The sequence below is a fragment of the Dreissena polymorpha genome, chromosome 1, assembly GCF_020536995.1.
Source record: "Dreissena polymorpha isolate Duluth1 chromosome 1, UMN_Dpol_1.0, whole genome shotgun sequence".
NCBI classification, from domain to species: Eukaryota; Metazoa; Mollusca; class Bivalvia; order Myida; family Dreissenidae; genus Dreissena; species Dreissena polymorpha.
Window position 1 is genome coordinate 50,902,841 of NC_068355.1, and position 21,099 is coordinate 50,923,939.

The 21,099-nt window shown below is 34.6% G+C and overlaps 2 protein-coding genes across 2 annotated transcripts; one reads left to right on the forward strand and one right to left on the reverse strand.

The window, feature by feature from the left end:
• The first annotated feature begins 2,201 nt into the window (after positions 1 to 2,201).
• Positions 2,202 to 6,986, forward strand: LOC127880510 (uncharacterized). Its single transcript, XM_052427823.1, has 2 exons — positions 2,202 to 2,395; positions 6,320 to 6,986. Exons 1-2 carry the CDS (start codon positions 2,297 to 2,299, stop codon positions 6,608 to 6,610), a joined length of 390 nt encoding a protein of 129 aa, XP_052283783.1. The 5' UTR covers positions 2,202 to 2,296; the 3' UTR covers positions 6,611 to 6,986.
• Positions 6,987 to 18,673: 11,687 nt separating this feature from the next.
• Positions 18,674 to 19,228, reverse strand: LOC127873583 (uncharacterized). The gene has a single exon (XM_052417485.1). It carries the CDS (start codon positions 19,226 to 19,228, stop codon positions 18,674 to 18,676), a length of 555 nt encoding a protein of 184 aa, XP_052273445.1.
• Positions 19,229 to 21,099: the final 1,871 nt, after the last annotated feature.

Here is a 21,099-nt window from a genome sequence, read left to right on the forward strand (position 1 = left end):
ATTCCGAACACTATCAATTCCTCCTTTACACAACCCTACATCTTGATCATGAGGGTCACACATGATCAGAATATGTTTCTAGATTATTATCTTTCATAGAACGCTACTGAAGCGAAATTATGTGTTTTAATATAACCTTAGCAAATAAGTGTAAAAAATTGGCGATCAAATAATTTCACTTACCGGAAGGCTGTGTATATCGGCAAATGTATTTTTCAGAAAAAAATGGCTGCACCTTTACCTCAACATTGCACCGAAAAGAAAGAGAAAGGAAGTGATGTCAAACTAATTACGTTAGATTCCTGATATCTTTTACGGCACATGATTGGATAAGAAATTTATATTGTGTTTGGAATCAGGAACATGGTCGGATTATGAAGCACCCGCTCTACATAGACGAACTTTTTTTTAAGAAGACGTTTTGTCGAAAGATTTTTATTGATTTAGTATGTGTATGCATTATAATAAACAACGGGTAACTAAAAACAAAATAATAATAATAAAAAAAATATATATATATAAACATTGACATCGAGCGCCTATGCTACGTACGATCATGTTGCTTTCGATAGCAAAGAAGCGGTGGATTGGTCGGAAAGCCATAATATAAAAGAATATTTTTGACCATGCTGCTTCAGCGAAGCAGCTCGTTTAAGTTATCATACCGCGAACCAATTCTTCACAATGGCGACCTATGTAAAAGACCGAGCCAGTCCGATTAAGTTAGCTAAATTTTCTCAATCGGCATACCTCGCTGATTATCATTGATAAAGGTAAAGGCAGCTTAGTTCCCGTCCTCTTCCAAAGTTATCGAGAGGTTCGGGACAGGAACCAGACACCCAACTTTTTTTTCGTACTCAAAATTTTTCGTACCCAAATTTTTTTTGCACCCATTTTTTTCGTACCCAAATTTTTTTCGTACCCATTTTTTTTCGTTCACATTTTTTTCGTACCCAATTTTTTTTCGTACCCAAATTTTGTTTCATACCCAAATTTTTTTTTTTGACATAATTTGTTTGTACCCAAAATTTTCGTATCTAAATTTTTTTGTAGTACCAAAATGTTCGTACCCACATATTTATCGTACCTAAATGTGAAAAATGTGGGTACGAAATTTTTGGGTACGAAAAAAAATTTGGGTACAAAATTTTGGGCGCGAAAAATTATGCCAAAAAAGACTTCTGAATAAAATTTTACAAACAACTGTGGATTGTCTAAAAGTCCATGTACACTGCAGCTATACCAAATCTTAAATTAAGGATGCGGATAAATGACAAGAAATAAAAATTACACAATGGTGGTGATGTAGATAAACTAAAATTGATGCTTTTATATCCATCCTCTTCAAAAGCATCGTCACACCAGTACTTTCAGTACTTTGGTTTCTACTTTTTATGTTCATGTGTTGTTGCTGTTGCTCGTCCGAATTTAGTTGACCTTGATGTTCGCGTTCGCTCAAGCATGGCATATAATAGTTATGCTACTCAAAATTTGCTAAGGATCACTTTTTAATTTCACATTATCTTCAATTTTCGATTACGTTCATTTTAATATGTTATTTTGCAGGTTTTGATATTTGAATGAGTGCTTTTGATTTTATTTTTATGTATTGATCTATCATTGATGTGTGACGCTGGCTGAATATAGCTAGGTTGAACTTCAAATTACACATACTATAACAAGTGATACTTAGCAAATTGTGAATAGTATACATGTATTCCATATACACTCATGAAGTCTTAGTTTTGTGTTTAATAATATAATCACATATTTAAAGCGTTCGTGATATATTTTTCTATATAATTTAATTCAAGAGATCAGCGCTTTGTACCCTCGAAGGGTGGTATATCAATACGTTTGTGGTATTTGCGTAAGTGTTCGATGTCATAAAATACAAGATACCATATTTATGAGCTATAATATGCTTTGAACCGTTTTTCACAATCTTTTATAATCTTTATGAGCTAGCAAACAGCATCATGAATAATCATCTATTGGTTGATTGTTAAACCAAATCAACACTTCCTAAATGAAATTTTATTAACTGCTTACATTTCATTGGTTACGTGTTATTTTGAAAAACATGTTTATGGTCTATCTCACGTAGTCACTGTAAAACGGTAGCTTACTATTGGTTCAGCCTTCAAGATATTGACAATGTTTTGCAATTTTTAATATTTTTTCGAAGTGATTCATGTTCTGTTTAATCGAAAATACAGGTTACGAGAGACGCGTCATGAAATCAGAGCGGGTATATATTAGACACGCGTCTTCATTTCGGAAATAGTCTTAGCTGATGATCAACATCAGAATGAAGGTTGTTGCTGTGTTTTTCGTTGCTTTCGTAGCTATCGCTGTGGGATCTGATCTTGTGATTTACGACTCGACATCTCAGGTAGATTTCTTGTTATGTTTTGTTAACTTTGCAGTTGTATTTTTTTGTCTAGCCCAAGTGTAGTTCAGTCAAAATGCAGTAATGTCGTTGAATTGATTTAGAGATTATTGTATGACCATTACTTTCTGAAGTTGTTTAACCGAAATAGAACTTGTTAGACTTCGTTTGTTTTTTTGCAAATTACATAGGTGATTATATGAGACCATACCTAAAGTAACCAGTTAAAAGGGGCCTTTTTACAGATTTTGGCATGTATTGAAGTTTATCATTAAATGCTTTATATTGATAAATATAAACATTGGATCTAAAACACTCCAGTAAAAAATCAAGAATAAAATTTGAAAAAGAAAAAAAAGTAACCCTCAACAGGGCTCGAACAACTGACCCTTTGAGTCCTGGAGTAAACATCTACTACTTAGACCACTCGGCCATTCGTGCTCATAAAATGCATCACGTATTTTATACTTTATATAAGCAATCCTCGTAGTTTCACTAAATATAACAAAAACAACAAAACTCTCCAAATTATTCGTTTCGCGTTGCAACGCTTTATAATTTTCAGGTATTCAATCGTCAACAGATGTATATAATGGCTATTTAAGAGCATGGCAAATGTTCAGAATTAGTGTTTCCTTACAAATATCATAACTAAAACGAAAATTTGTGAATCTGAAACTATTTTTTTACATTTTGTCATTTTACCAAAACGTGAAAAGGCCTCTTTTTATAGCGTAAATCGAAGCGCCGAAGTTATACATTTTGATGTACCCACAGACGTCTTTTTTCTAATTTTACTTTTATTTCTCGGCCGATTTTGACAAATTATATATCATTAGAAAGCCTACATTTCGTAGTTTTCAGATATATTAATATATATGAAGTTTTACTTCTAATTTGGGCAGCCCGGCGATTTATAACTTTAACTTTTGCAAATATCATACCGTTTTAGAATCTATATTTACGGTAAACATGGTCGTACTTAATACCGATTTGTAACGTTTATATTAGGAGTTCAGTTCTTAAAACTACATCTTGCTTAGGAGAATAGAATTCTGTATACGATAGCAAAAAAATGGGTTTAAAAATGAAAGTAAATCAGGAATGACTTTGTACGAAAGTAGCTCGCGGTCATAACGCTCCGAACCGATGCTACGGTCTTGGCGATCATGCTTTTGTTTAGATACAGACCATTAAATTTCCGTTGCCAGGATTATTATATTTTTTTTATCGAATATATTGTTCACGAAACATATCAATAAATCTTACTATTGATGAAGCTTAATAAGTTAACGATTTCAACTCTTGTTTATATATATGAGACCTCGTATATAGCGGACCCTCTTGATATTTTCGGCTTTGCACACTTCAAATAAAATGGGTGTGAAAAACATTCGTTTGTTGTTTATTATCAAAGAGGTTATTATGTATAATGATATGATGTACCTTAAATTATCAATTAATTAAACTTATTTAGAGATTCTTGAAAATCACGGTCGGTGTTACGCAGATCATTTCGTATTTTGACATCAGTGCAACATGTCCAACTATTCAAAATCGGATTTTTTTCACTGGGATGATGACGACTTAGATTTAGACGAATTGTGAGGTGATTACACATGTAGCGGTGATGATTCTGAGAATGTTAAAACGTGTAAGAAAGTAAAAGTGACAAAAGCAATCGAATCAGTGGGTGTCTACCAGTGTACAGAGTGCCCCAAATCTTACAAGACAATGTCTCGTTTTCGGGGTCATATGATTTCCAAGCACGAATACGAAAGAGTGAATGGTAAATATTTCATTTGTTTCATCATGCTTATTTCATCGATTGCATCTGAATCGGAGAGCATTATTGCTATTGGTAAAGAGTAACAGATCTTGTTCAGTTTGACAAAGGTAGATTGTTTTTACTCCATATTACATGTTTGTTATAATCATTCTTGATTTTAGTTGTCTTTCACTTGGAATTAATACAAAATTAGGTCATTGTTTGAAGCTTTGACACCTTGATTAAGCCTCATCAGGGGCGTGAGTGCTTGATTGTAATACCCATTAATGGCACGCTCCCAACCAGCTCTTGTTTATAACACAGACAGGGTGTTAATTTTATTACGAGACAGCGTATATAGCGGACCCTCTTGATATTTTTCGGCTTTGCATACTTCAAATAAAATGGGTGTCAAAACATTCATCGTTTGTTGTTTATTTTCAAAGAGTTTATTATGTATTATTATATGAAAGGTTATTTACCTTGAATTATTAATTAATTACAATTATTTAAAGATTCTTGAAAATCCCGGCCAAAAAATATCAAGAGGGTCCGCTATATACGCTGTCTCGTAATAAAATTAACACCCTGTCTGTGTTATAAACAAGAGCTGAAATCGTTAATTTATTAAGCTTCATAAATAATTAGCTTCATTGATATGTTTCGTGAACAAAATATTTCAATATATTCCATAAAAACCGTAATTCTAGATTCTAAAATGGTGTGATATTTGCAAAAGTTAAAGTTATAACTCGCCGGGCTGCCCAAATCATAAGACAAACATAATTTATATTTATATATCTGAAAACAACGTAACGTAGGCTTTCTAATGATATATAATTTGTCAAAATCGGCCGAGAAATGAAAGTATGATTTAAAAAAAAGACGTGAGTGGGTACATCAAAATGTATAACTTCGGCGCTTCGATGTACGCTAATCGATAGCTACTGGTTACGTAACAAAGTATCGACAAGCTATTTGCCGATACGGTCCCGTTTCATATCCGTCTCATCTAGAGTCCGTGCGAATAACGTAACGACGCGACTTTTCACTCAGCTTAGTTGCACTGAGCGATAGCGTTTATTGATCATACTACTTTTTAAGCATACGCATCCGCTGAAAGTCAAATCGTATATATGGATCAATATTACTAATAACAATATTGAACTAAAATATTTACACTAATACAGAACATATTGCAAGTGTTAAGATGTTCCAGTTCAGTACAGTTCAAACCATGTTCGTTTATTTATCTTCTTAAGTTGTGTGCGGTTAAATTCTTTACATGAACACAGGTTTATACTCAAAATGAAAATTATCGGTACAATTTGCCATGTCTCCGTTTTATCAACTATTGTCAATAGTTTTAAACTAGACAATTTTGTTCTACCAAATCGTTTTCTAACGTTGTTGTTAAACAAACGACCTTACATATGCGAAATATTAATGGTCATTTTATACTGATAGATTTCAAAATTGTGATATTTACTGTATACTTTTCTGAGCGCCCTTCTTTATTTATTTATTTTGGTATCATTGTATTGAAAATAAATACGATATCTTGTATTAACAATGACATAATAATTAAAATTAAAGTATTGAATGACCTTCTTTACTAAGCCTACAATTTACCAAAACTGAAATTAGCGAGTCTGATGTTGTATGGGCATCTACTGCGAAATATTAATTGATTTAAGGAGATAAACGATTAAAAGCCCCTTAACATTCTTATATACATGTTAACAAATCAAAGATGAATATTTACATGCATGAGATTTATTAACAAGACAATTATTTAGCTCGCTACAAGACTCACTAACAAAGGCACTTTCTTCTCCCACAATCCTTCTGACAAAAACGGTTGAGTCCATTTATGATGACCTTTTATTTACGTCATAATATACACAGACGTAAATGTGGCGCTTCTCTTTAGTATTTATTTTGTTTTCTTGCTTATAATACAATGACAAAGTGTTGCTTTCGATAAATATTGTAATATGTATGTCACTCGTTGTCATAGTATATATTGTTTCACTCGTGAACTCATATTTTTTGCTATAAAAACGCTGGAAACAAATTTCTATTTATTTAAAACATAGATACGAATGTAACTTCGGTAGATAATGTTTATTAATAAATAATATTATCTTATTATGCAGCCTAAATGCACACTGGTTGGACCACGTTCACCGACATATGATTGTCGCTGGCATGCGGGTCTTGACATGGCGGACCATATCGTTGAGAAAGGTCGCATCATCGCTTACAAGATCCAGTGGTTTGCCGGAGGGTGGTCTGACTGGTTCGTTCCTGGCTTGAACGACCTTGACATTAAGTTCAACATCGACGCCTCGCCTTGCACCCCTCCAGTCAAGGCCAAATCGTTGAGAAGATGGTGGTCCTATTTCTACGACCACAATCACCAGTTCATCATTTGTAAGCCGAATTAATATGAAGAGCGCGCAAAAAATACAAGTCAAATTTGATTTTATACTTGAACTTTTAAAGGGGCGTTTTCACAGATTTTGGCATTTTTTTAACTTATTCATTAAATGCTTTATATTGATAAATGTAAACATTGGATCGTAAAAGCTCCAGTAAAAAATCAAGAAAAAAAATATAAAAAGGATAAGAACATTGCCCGGAGCAGATTTCGAACCAGTGACCCCTGGAGTCCTGCCAGAGTCCTGAAGTAAAAACGCTTTAGCCTACTGAGCTATTCCGCCGAGTACACATACGGGACGTATTTTATACCTTATATAAGCAATCTTCGTAGTTTCACAAAATTTAACGACAAAAACAGAACTCTCCAAATTATTCAATCGTTTCGCGTTGCAACGCTTTATAATTTTTAGGTTTTAAAATCGTCAAAAGATGCACATAATGGCTATATTAGAGCATGGTTAATGTTCAGTATTACTGTTTCCTCACAAATATCATAACTAAAACGAAAACTTACGAATCTGAAACAACTTTTTTCAATTTTGTCAATTTACCAAAGCGTGAAAAGATCCCTTTAACTAATCTTGTATTCCATCATCGGCATGTGTTTTCCAATATTTAGTGTGAGCATTATTTATTTATCTCAACACATGTAATTGAGTTACCGGTATATACTATATAATCATTGGTGTCAAAGTTACTGATATGTACTGCAATTAAAAGGATTTTACGGTAATAAAGAAAACTAAACATCATACTAAATATGGCGATGTTTTTATTTTGTGAAATGTTCATATTCAACTAATGTACCATACATAGTGTAAATTTAATAATGGTAAAGAATGACAACACACTTGTTTAATCATTGAAAATGAGCATCTACAACATAAAGACTGATAAGAGCGCAGAGGACTGACCACCAGCAACATGAGCCTAGTTTTGGGGAAATGAAGCTTAAAGCTTGTCCGTGAAGTGCTGTTTCAGATTCTCCTGTGCAATACGAACAGGCTAATCAAGGACAACACTTTTCACCGACATGGAATTTTATTTCAAATCAGACCTCAGTTCAACGCACAATGTTTAAAAGCGTAAAGTGTCGTCACACTTAACGCACATGCATTAAGCTCGGTTTTCTCAGAACGTGGCTTATGTTATCAACGGGCCCTGCACATGACATTGACCAATTTCCTTTACTACAATTCAAAATAAAAATACCACCATACGTCCCAAAACAAAACAAAAATAGAACTATTGTTAACACTTTGGAAAGTTCAATTCCAAGCGTATGCGTGTAAACCGGCATATAGAACACTCGTAAGTTGAGAAAATGTGCATTTTGAGACATATTACCTATTATCCAAAATTCTACAAACGCAACGTCTCGTTCGACGTATCTATCACCCAGTTGTTTACGACCAAGTGTGATAGTCGGTTACGAAAACTCTTAATAGTTCGTAAATCTGTTTAATTTTTTTCTTTAAATCTCTAGTTGTTATAAAACGAACAATTTCTGTCGCATAAAGACAAGTCTCTTAATACGTATGCATTGTATTCTTACATATGTTTAATCAAAAGCAGTACATATGTATTTCCAATATTTGTATTTTTTAATACATTTTAATATATGACACATATACACATCCACACAATCAATATAATTACGTTATTAATGTAAAATTATTTATTGATTAAAACATGCGACCAATGTATGCACAAAATCAATATGTGTTGATTAAAAATGATTGAATCCGAGTGTTCAACCTATTTAGTTTTAATTTTTGTAAACGAAATCGAGTCGAATTGAGACATAACCACATAGTAGTTATTCTGTCATTTGAATGCGCCCATTACAAGATATCACTAGGATAGACAAATCATACAGAATATCGTAAAGTCTCTTTACGAATTGTTAATTTAAAAAACATTCAAAGAGCGACAACATATGCGAATTTATATGAATTTACGATTGTTACAAATACGCAATCATAATTTAACGTGCGTTGGATAGTTGCGTTAAGCCACATTATACCACTCGAAAGAAAACATCTGCATACAAACTTATTCGAATATGGTTTATTGGATTATTCAATATATACAATAGACATACAGTACATGAGTATTCATGATCAAAACATAGTAATATACGCTTGGAGACTTTTCTATCGCAACACGTATTCAAATTAATACAGCTCCCTTATTTTTGAACGGATTTTGTTGAAATTTGGACTCAGGCTAATTCAATACATATCTAATAATCCCAGTAAATTTAATTGAAATTACTCAACGATAAAATATCAAACATATCAAATTTAAAAAATCTTTGAAAAAGTAAAATTTGCAAAACGTAAAATAATAATGTGAAATGTAAAACACATACACTTACACGTCTTAATGACAGACCGGCTTGTAACATTGCGCTCCTACGCGCCATATTGTTTTTCTTATTAATGTTATGTTTTCCTGGTGTAAAAACCAACCTAGAATAATGAAATTGAAATTAAATAGCGCGCTGTACTTCACTTGATGACTTTTCGAACGCAGCATTTTTCTAACTTAGATATCTTAGGTATGAGTAAATATTTTGATTTAAAATTGCACATTTGATCATTTAACTACAATATGTACAAGCAAACGATGAAATCATTCATCCATAACGATCGGATGCTTCAGCAAGTGGGTAAGGTAGCCTGCAACATGCCGACGCGCTGTTGCGCTCCTGAAATTTAATACGAGACATATTGATTTTTAAATTAATTTAATGTTTTCCTGGTGTATCAACCCACCTAAAATGAAGCAATTGAAATAAAATTAGAATCATATCACGTTTTAAAATTCTAACGTGCTAAAAGATGAAACCACACCTAGCCCACAAGAAAAAAACGCCTGCTTGTCACAGATGAAAGATTTTATCGTAATCTTGCACAGAATATAGTCAAATGATCACATGTAAAATTATAAATATATATTTTTTAATCATGACTGAGATATTCAAGTTTGAAAAGTGTTGCGTTAGAAAAGTGACCAAGTGTATATAAAGGCATGACATGTGATCAGTATTGAGTTTCATCAGTTTTAAAATGAAATATCAATACATGAAAAATGGTCTATGACAATTTTTTTAATAACAGCATTTAGAATCTATATAACAAATTATGCTATAACGATAAACATCGAAAACAACAAAGACGAATCTACAAGAGAGCGAAACGTCAAGTTTGAGTAATGAATTATATACAATTAATCATAATAATATTTATACAGGTTTCTCTGACTAAATGCTTTATTCACATATATAGCTAAGTTTATGTTGGTACTTATATTATCCGATTGCATTAATACAATACAGTTTATCATGTTTGGTCTTTTCCAGTAATATTTATTTAATATGCAATGTCCTAATATCGTCATCCAAAATAATCTTCGTCGTGAGCATATACTGTGTTTGAAAGAAATCGATCTTTAAGAAATAAAATAATATGTATAATGTAACTCAAAGCTTTTTTTAAATTAAATCAGGTTAAACGGTTGATTGCGGAATCCTTTCACTTCATGAACCATAGAATTCGCTAGAACAAAAGGCCATACAGTTTAAATAATTTTATACAATATGGAATTTGAACAAGCATTAAGTACAATATTTTATATAAAATAACGATATGACGAGTTAAAGATTGCCTATTTAATTAGGATAAATCTTAAATACATTCATGTTTCATTGATTCCATAAAAATGCCTAAAGGTAAATAACTGTTCTGTCAGGACGGCACGTCATTACCAGTGCACCAACTGATGTATCCTCTTTCTTGTTATAATGGTTCTCGTGTTTTTGTTTTTTAATTTTTGTCTAAATTATTGGAAATGTGTAATATGATTAAAAAAGAACGATAACTTCAGAGTTTTTTTATTGCAGTTCAATGAATTTAACAAATCAATACCAAATTTCAAACTCTGTCCATATATCATGAGAATACATCAACTGGCGTTAGGAAGATTAAAAAGAAAAATGCTGAAGCTTGAGTGTTCACAAGCTTTATAAAGTTTACAACATTGCAAACTTTCACGAAGGTTTCACTTTGAGTTGATATGAAAAACACGACTGTTCAGTTTCGATCCTTTTATTCAACAATTTAAAAACAGTCCATCACAACAATGTCAGACAGACAGACAGACAGACAGACAGACAGACAGACAGACAGACAGACAGACAGACAGACAGACAGACAGACAGACAGACAGACAGACAGACAGACAGACAGACAGACAGACAGACAGACAGACAGACAGACAGACAGACAGACAGACAGACAGACAGACAGACAGACAGACAGACAGACAGACAGACAGACAGACAGACAGACAGACAGACAGACATAGTTTATTCAGACTTATACAATAGTACATCGTCTTTATACTAAAAATACACATCATATTCTGTCACGTGAATGCGAATAATAACATAACATTATGTAACATAAAGTCAATACAAATAAACATAATTTATGGTACGAACACATAAGTTCTATCGAGGACATCATATTCTGTCAAGTGAATGCGAATAATAACATAACATTATATAACATAAAGTCAATACAAATCAACATAATATATGGTAAGAACACATAAGTTCTTTCGAGGGGTGGTGAAATCTATTCAACAGTATTATTTAGGATTGTATTTCTTACAACTAGAGCTTCTTTAATATATTTGCATACATTGGAAATTACTAATCTATCACAAGAAACTAATAATTTGTGGAATTTATATACAGATGGGTTAATATAAAATGTATTACTTATATATTTTTTTCTTAAATCAATGTAACATCGTCATATGCATATGCAATGATATTCGTCCTCTAAATCAGTGTCATTACAACATAAACAATATCGTTCATAACGTGGGATATTGTGTTGGGCATATCTGCCAGTTTGAATTCTCAACGGGTGTGCAGAGACTCTTATTCTTACAAAAAATAAACGCAGACGTCTAGGAAGTAAGTCTAAATATTCTTCATATTCAAAAGAGGTTTTAAAAACTTTATACATATCTAATACAGGACTGCTATTCAGTTTACCATACCACTCTTGTCTAAAATTTTCAACAAGTCTACATTTGAATTCTCTAACAAAACTATTTATTTGCACAACATTTGGATTTTCAAATACATAACCAAATCGTTAATTATTTAACATGTTTTTGACATGTATGACCCAATTTGTAAAACCTTTATTACAATTGTTTAAAGCTTGTTTGTAAACAATTTGCATAATAATATTTTCACTGGTTAGAATTTTAAACCAATATTTTATCATTTTTACAAACCTATTTACATACAATGGATATCTACCTAATTCTCCATAAACAGCAACATTACATGTATTTATTTTAACCTGAAGTAATCGTTTGCAAAATTTTAAATGTATGCGTTCAATGTCATCTGACTTGTTAAAACCCCATACTTCTGCGGAATAATTTAATATGTAACCCACAAAGGAGTCAAACAGCTGACATACTATTATTGGTTTAATATCGAAGTGATGACATTTTATCAACAACGTATTCGTGGCTTTAAGGGCTTTACCAACCAAATGTTCTTGGTTTAATTTAAAACTTCCAGTATAGTTTAGTACTTTTCCTAAATAGTTAAAGTTATCAACAACTTCAATAACATTACCATTGTATGCCCATTTTTTTAAACCTCCTCTCTTCCGAAACACCATAATTTTCGTTTTAGCAGTGTTTACATTTAAACCCCAAGAATTGCAGTATAAATACAATCTATCTAAATGTGACTGGACTTCAGCAGGTGACTTGCCTAAAATGGCCATGTCATCAGCAAATAATAGTAAAATCATCGTAATATCATCTATACTCAAAACAGAGTAAATGTTGTCTTGTAAGTACAGTTCAAGATCTTCAACAAATAAAGAAAACAAAATTGGCGACATGTCTTCACCTTGCCTCAGTCCAACCGCATAACTAAAATAATCTGAATAAGATGAACATGATTTAACACGCGACTTAACACTCGCATACATATCCTTCACTATTCTAAGCAATTTACCTTGTATACCAGACTTAAACATTTTCAACCATAATGCATTGCGGTATATACTATCAAAACATTTGAACATATCGACGTATATAACATACAAACGTTTATTGTCATTTAAATAATTTTTAACAATCGACATTAAGATATAAATAGCATCAACAGTTGAATATCCTTTCCTATCCGAACTGCGCATCCGAAATAATAGTGTTTTCGTTGCAAAACGTTTCAATGCGCTTGTTTAGGATCGTAGCAAATAATTTTGAAAAGCAACTAACTAAAGTATTCCCTATATAGTTATTTACATCATTAACAACACCATTTTTATGCAAAGGGAATATAACGCCTTCTGTCCATTTAAAGGGGCCTTTTCACAGATTTTGGCATTTTTTAACGTATTCATTAAATGCTTTATATTGATAAATGTAAACATTGGATCATAAAAGCTCCAGTAAAAAATCAAGAAAAAAAATAAAAAAAAGGAAAAGAACATTGCCCGGAGCAGGTTTCGAACCAGTGACCCCTGGAGTCCTGCCAGAGTCCTGAAGTAAAAACGCTTTAGCTTACTGAGCTATTCCGCCGAGTACACATTCCTGACGTATTTTATACCTTATATAAGCAATCTTCGTAGTTTCACAAAATTTAACGACAAAAACAGAACTCTCCAAATTATTCAATCGTTTCGCGTTGCAACGCTTTATAATTTTTAGGTTTTAAAATCGTCAAAAGATGCATATAATGGCTATATTAGAGCATGGTTAATGTTCAGTATTACTGTTTCCTCACAAATATCATAACTAAAACGAAAACTTACGAATCTGAAACAACTTTTTTCAATTTTGTCAATTTACCAAAGCGTGAAAAGATCCCTTTAACGGGAAAAAAGCCCGATACAAGAATAGCGTTAAAAACATCGCACAAATGTGCTGACAAAAAATCACTGCATTCAAGAAAATATTCATTCAAAATACAATCAATACCTGAATGAACTTATTAGTATCTTTGATTCTCGCGATATTGTACTGTTAACTGAAACATTGGCACAGGATCTAACCGATTTACATTTTGATGGGTTTGAATATTTTGAATTGAATCGGTATGAAAATTTGAAAACTAGTAAGCGATCTTCGGGTGGAATAATTGTTTACATAAGGAATGCATTGTAGGTAAAGATACTTTGGTTTTTAAATCACAAGATGATATTATATGTGTTAAAATTGAGGCATCAAAAGTTAATTTATCTGATGATTTATATATATGTCTTTTGTTATGTTGTACCAGAAGGAAGTTCTCGCCAAGCAATGATAGAAAGCCATACATTTGAGAGATTGTTAGAATTAATTGTTGATCTTTAACCCAAAACCGCAAAAGAGCTTAATTTAATTGTGTGTTGTGATTTAAACTCTCATACTTCAGATCTGCCTGATTTTGTTGAAAATGAAAACATAAATAATATCGATTTTTTTGCCAGACGATTATATCCCTGACGTATGTATTCCGCGCTTCTCGCAAGATAAAGGGCGGGTTAATAATACTGGTTTAATGCTTCTTGATTTGTGTAAACAAACCGGTTTGCGTATAGTCAACGGTCGCATTGATAAAGATGTGCCCGGTAAATATACATATGTTGGTACATCTGGATCAAGCGTTGTTGATTATGTTTTAACTATGCCATATTTATTTCAATATATAAATAAATTTTGTGTACATTATCCAAATATTTTATCTGATCATTATTTGCTAGATTTTTCATTGTCTTTTAATATGCCTGATAATAGTAGTTCATTTATAAAAGTTGAACAGAATCAGTCATATAAATATGTTTGAAATAGTGTAAATAAGGATAGTTACACAGAAGTATTGTCATCTGCTTATGTTATTGATCAAATGAATGCATGGCAAAATGATGTTAGTAGTTGCAGTTCTGTAAATGATATAGATTCAAGTATTTTACAATTTAGTGGTATTATTGATCAAGTTGTGTAACCGTTATTCAATCGAAAACTGAAAATACAAAATGCAAATTATGGGGGTTCAAGTCGTAACAATAGATGGTTTACTTCTGAATGCTCTGAAAAAAGATCGACCTTTTATAATCATTTAAATTTATATAGAACAAATAAAACAGATGAATATAGGTCGTTGTTAATTAATAGTAGGACTGAATATAAGAATTGTATTAAGCAAGCTAAACTAAAATATGATCATAATCAAACCAAGAAAAGGCTAGAGGCCAGGTTTAAAAATACAAAATTGTATTGGAAAATGCTAAAACAGTCAGCTGGTTTACAAACATCAAATATAACCATGGATGTATTTGCGAATTATTTTAAAAGTATTAACAACCCAGATAGCATGTTTTTTCACCTGATGAAGACGTTGTGAACTTTGTTGAAAGGTAGTAACAAAATGAGTTGGATATTATGTTTGAGGAATGAAATATTCCCATATCAATACAAGAAATTTTAACAAGGCAATTTCAGAAATAAGCCCGAACAAGAGGTCAGGCCCCGATTTATATTTAAATGATTTTTGTATACACGGAAAAAGTATACTTACGCCGTATTTACATGCGCTATTTAATAAAATATTTATGTTAGGGTATTTTCCTACGGCATGGTGGTCTCGTGATTCCTTTACACAAGAAAAGCAGTGTTAACGATGTCAATAATTATCGAGGTATTACACTTATCAGCACACTAGGAAAATTATTTACCAAAATATTAAATAATAGATTATCTGTTTGGGCAGAAAATTACTGTAATTATAATTATATAGAAGCACAGGCGGGATTCAGGTCCCAAATGAGCACAATTGATAATAGTTTTGTTTTACATGGACTCATATCTCACATTTTATATCATGGTTAACAGTTGTTTTTGTGCTTTATAAATTTTACTAAGTCATTTGACTACGTCGTAAGGGATAATTTATTGTATAAATTGATAAAGTTAGGTACTCGTGGTCCAATTCTTGATATCATGAGGTCGATGTATAATGCGATTAAGTACACAGTCAAACATTGTAACGAAAACAGTGATAGTTACGAATGCATGCTTGGAGTGAGACAGTGTGAATGTTTGTCCCCGTTTTTATTTTCAATGTATTTCAATGATTTAGAGTCAGAATTTTACATTAAAGGAATAGAAGGTATTGATGTTAATACCTTTAAAATGTTCCTTTTACTTTATGCTGATGATATGATTATTTTCGGTAACACAGCAAAAGAATTACAAAAAGGATTAGATTTACTTCAATATTATTGTCAGCGCTGGAAACTTATTGTAAACACTGAAAAAAACAAAAATCATGATTTTCAGAAAAGGTGGACGACAAACCTCTAAACATTTTTACGATAACGGTTAACGGGTTGCTATTGAAAATAAGTTAAATATCTCGGTATCGTTTTTACACCTGGAGGTTCCTTTTCGGAAGCACAAACTACGCTTTCAGGACAAGAATTAAAAGCTATTTTAAAAATGAATAAATATTTACATACATTTACTGATCTTATTGTGAGCCACAGATTAAATCTTTTTGATAGACTTATAATGCCAATTTTGAACTTCGGCAGTGAAGTTTGGGGCTTTTCTAGTGGTATGTCTATTGGACGTGTTCATATGCAATTTTGTAAACAAATACTTGGTGTAAAAAGATGTACGCAAAATGATTTTGCATATGGCGAACTTGGTCGTCTTAATTGTCAATCTGCTAGATATGTTAACATTATTAAATATTGGATTAAGTTAATAAGAACATCAGAAAATAAGTTTACTAAAAAAGTCTACTTAATGTTGGTTAATGATTGTAATGTTCATCCACATAAAATCAACTGGTGTTCACTGCTTAAAGACTTGCTTGGTAACTTAGCATTTTACGAGGCATGGTTGTTTCAGGATGTTGGAAATGACAAGGCGTTCATCTCAAATGTTAAACAAAGATTAAATGATAATTTTATTCAAAACTGGAATGAGACATTGAACAACTCAAGCAGAGCCAATTTATATAAAAAACATTGCCATTTTTTAAATTCCATCCTTTTCTTGATTTGTGCACAATTAAAACATTTCGAATTTGTTTTTCTAAACTGAGATGCTCTTCACATAGATTGCCAGCAGAAAGTGGACGATGGGCCAAACCTTCCGTTCCTATAGGCGAAAGAATATGTCATATTTGTAACACATTAGAAGATGAATTTCACTTTGTTTTAGAGTGTAGAATGTATTCAGAATTAAGATAACAGTATATACAATTTTATTACAGAAATCGACCTAACGTAAGTGACGCACTTCCGGAAGACTGCCTGCACACACTGTCTTATCGCTGGAACCCAACACTTATGACGTATATGTGCGACAGTTGCGTTGACACCCGAGTGCAGATGTGTGATGTTCGCATCTCTGACAATCAACCGTGTGATGTGGTGTTTTTTTGGTTACAATATCGGGAACTTCGCTTCGTCATCTCCGATAGTGGAGAATTTATCATTCTTCCACCACATCGAATAATGTCGTCACTGTCGATAAACAGACGAAGTTGTTTCACAAGCGGGATGCGACACATTCGTGATTTCAAACTTATCTTTTCATCGTCGTATTATGTGGCTTGACAATGCCGAAGTAACAGTTTTTCAGCACATCGGAGTTCATTTGCATTTACTGTTCCGTAAATTCGTTCTTTGTGTGGAAGTTGTCAATTTGTGACAAATCTTTGTACAAGAGCTGTCACGCGCAGGAGTCTTCGGTAGGAACTGTAGTCAGAAATGTTGATAACGCTCTAAAGGTTAAGCAAAGACCCGGTAGATATATCTGTCTGTTGCACGTAAATCGGCACCATCTCTGTTCCGGCGTGGTCATCTAAAATAGTGTTGACAAGTAGCAGTTCCGTCTCCCATATAGGCCACCTCCTCGTGTATGTTATCCACGCGGGCCCCGTTTGCTAAATGCTGCTTTTCATGAAGACGTTTGCTGATACCCCACGTGTCAGCAGGTCTGCGGGGTTGTCGTGTGTTGGACAGTATTTCCAACTGTTTGTTTTGGTCAACGTGTTTATTTCGGACACTCTGTTGGCTACAAATTTATTCAATTTCTTCGTCGTTGAGAGCTAATGAAGGACTATCTGGCTGTCAGACCAAAACAGGATATGTGTCGTGTGCAAGACTGAATGTTGGTAGCTAGTCTCGCTCCGATCAAAGCAGCCATCAATTCTAACTGTGGAAGCGATAGTGATTTAACAGGAGTGACTCTGCTTTTCGCTATCACCAATCTTGACTCAATTCTGTTGCAGATATATACCGCTGCGCCATACGCCTTGTTACTTGCATCTATGAAGACGTGCATTTCCGGTTTCGCATCACTTCCAGTTCCTTTAACAGATTGTATGAGCTGGCGGCGCAGTGACGTCTCTCGAACAACAGTGTTGAGATTTCTGTGGCGATTTCTGACCATGTTGCATGTATACTGTGCGGAAGAGGCGTGTCCCAATTATATTTCTATTTCCACATCTCTTGTAAGAGAATTTTCGCTCGGACTGCAACTGGACTCAGAAGTCCAAGCGGGTCATATATCTGTGACGAAAACTTTTAAACCGTTCTCTTCGTAACTTTTTCTAAAACTGGTATCTGTTTGTCTACGAAGTTTATTGTGTCTAACTTGGGATCCCATTTCAGCCCAAGCACCTTTGTGACGTCACAAGTATCCGGAACGTTTTCTTCTTCCGCGGCTGTTCTCAGACATGCGCTGTTTGATATCCATGACCTTAAATTCATTCCAGCTGTGGACATCAAATGTCTTGCCTCTGTGAAGTATTCAAGCAAATCCTTTTCGCTCTTAAAGCTGGAAATTACGTTGTCTACGTACAAGTCCCGTTCAATGACGTGTGCAGCGTTCACATTCATGTTCTTTCTAAGATGTTTCAGTAATGTTGCAATCAAAATAAATGGCGAACAGGTTGCACCAAACAACACTACTTTAAATCTGTATGTCACTAGTCGACTATCTGGAAATAACGGATTTTCAAGCTAGAAAAACCTCGTCATGTCACGATCCTTTTCGTGTAGCCCGACGTACAGAAAAGCTTTCTCTATATCTGTGGATACAGCGTACTGCTTCAACCGAAAACGAACAAGAATCGAAGTAAGCTCGTTCAATTCCGTTGGCGTTGATTCCAGGCAGTCGTTCAAGCTTGGTGAATCACGTGACTGACGGCAGCTACAATCGTAGACGATGCGTAGGGGTGTCGTTGATGATTCTTTTTTCACTGGGTGATGATGGATGTAGTGCACTTGTTCAGCTGACTCTTGACCAAGTGGTACCCGCTCGATGAAGCCACGTCTTTCCTGCTCTGCTATGATGTCACCATATGCCCGAAGCACTTCCGGTTCGTTGCGCAACCTCTGAATAGTCCCATCAGTTCTCTTCAAGGTTATGTTGTTGTTTGTTGGTAGAGCAGGGTGGTCTTGCTTCCATGGTAGTTTGGCATGATACCTTCCGTTGTCGTACTCAATAGATGTCTCTTGGTATTGCTGAAGGTACTCGACAGACTTGCGGTCAGGTTCACAAGGTGAGATACCCATGCGCTCAAGACTCCAGAAACGTTCTAATATGCTGTCTTTGGGGCGCGCGATGATAGTACGTTCAAGATGTGCTTATCAGTTGGCACCTGAGACGTGGAGGGCATCGGACCGGACAGTAAATAACCAATCTTAGACTTAACGGCGGTCGGCCCGTTCCCTCGAACAACACGATCTTCGACAATATCCCAATAGTGGTCAGATCAAACGAGTAATGAAATGTCAATTAACGTGTCACCTGTAACGGGATGAGCAAACTTCAATCCCCGCAGATACGGAAGTTCCGCAGTCGATCTGAATATTTTTGGGGGTGCTGATGGGAGCCGTAATAGTGGGGACGATGAGCACACTGACATTTAACTTCTTTTTCTTCGATACTATGTACACTGTCGTGCGTTCGAGTTGCTGTAAGCTTGTGTTATTACTTCCTCCGAATCCCGTCAGGCTAAGTGTTTCTATTTCATCACTCTCTAGTTGAAGATCGTCAGCAAGCCTTCTGGTGATAAAGGATCGCTGCGCGCCCTCGTCGAATAATATGGCGGCATCCGTTGTAGTGTGAGACGACGAAACAGGGGCAATTGCGGTCTTTTATACAACGTCTGCGTTCGACCTCTTTGTAGATGAGAAGAATACGGCGGCTTCCGGTTGCGGCGATTCAACTTCCGGTTTTCTTTGTAGCTCCTTACAGATAGAAGTGTGATGCTTCCGATGGCAGTTTTGACAGCGTCCGTTTGACTTGCATTCTGTGACTCGGTGTTTACCCAAGCAGTTAAAACAAAGCTGTTTCTGTTTCACAACATTCATTCGGGCAGCAGTGTCAGGAAAGTTTTTACATTATCAACTAAAATGTTCTTGCTCACAAAATGCACACGTTCTTGAAGAATTTTGCGTCTTCCTTTTGCCGAACTTGTTATTAGGAGTGTATGAAGTCTTCTGACCATTCGTACTTGCATGAAACAATGCTGTTGAGTTGAAGTCGTTCACTTCCGACAATGCATAGGAACTTCCGGTGCCGATCTCGAGAATGTTGATTTCCTTGTTAATCGCTCGTCGTAGATCTTGCAAAAACCAGGCATTATTCTCGTTTACGCGGGCAAGATTTTTACGTATATCCATTGGCAATTTTTCCAATACAACTGGCACAAATAGGCTACCATACATATATTGATGTTGTCCTAGCGACTCGAGACCCCGGATATACGTTTCCATGCGGTCGTAAAACCCTCTCAAACTCGCGAATGTGGAAGTTGGTGATAGCAATTTCAATAACGCTTGCATGGTTGCATGAACAATTTTGCCATGTTGACCATACCTTTCACGTAACAATTCGACTGCGTGTAATTCGCATTCGTGAGTGCAAATCCTCCAATAGTCATGGCGGCTGCACCCTCCAACTGTGCTTTCAACTAACTGAATTTCTGCACATCAGCCAAGTTGACATTGCAATGGATTGACGATTCGAAGGAATCCCAGAACGATTTCCATTGTAATATATCATCGTCAAATCGTGGAAGTGTTAATTTTGGCTATTTATGAGTACTATATGTACTTAGCTCGGGTGCTGGCTGGCCGCTATTCACCCTGCGTTGGTTGTTCGGTGGTTGTGGATCGGATGCCTGCTGACTGCCGGAACCGGATGCATGCGATGATAAATCGGCGGCGTCTGCGATGCCGATGCTGGGCCACTGTAGACGCTGCTTGTATCTTCGTAGTTTGACCTCTACGTCGAAGGTGTACTATTCTGCCTCGACCATCTCCTCTGGCGCTGCGTCGGCGTCGGTGAGCGAGAGAATTTTTTCATTGTAGGCTCGCAGACATGCCAATTTTACCTCTAATTTCTCGATAAGCGCTTGAACGTGAATGCCATCGTATTC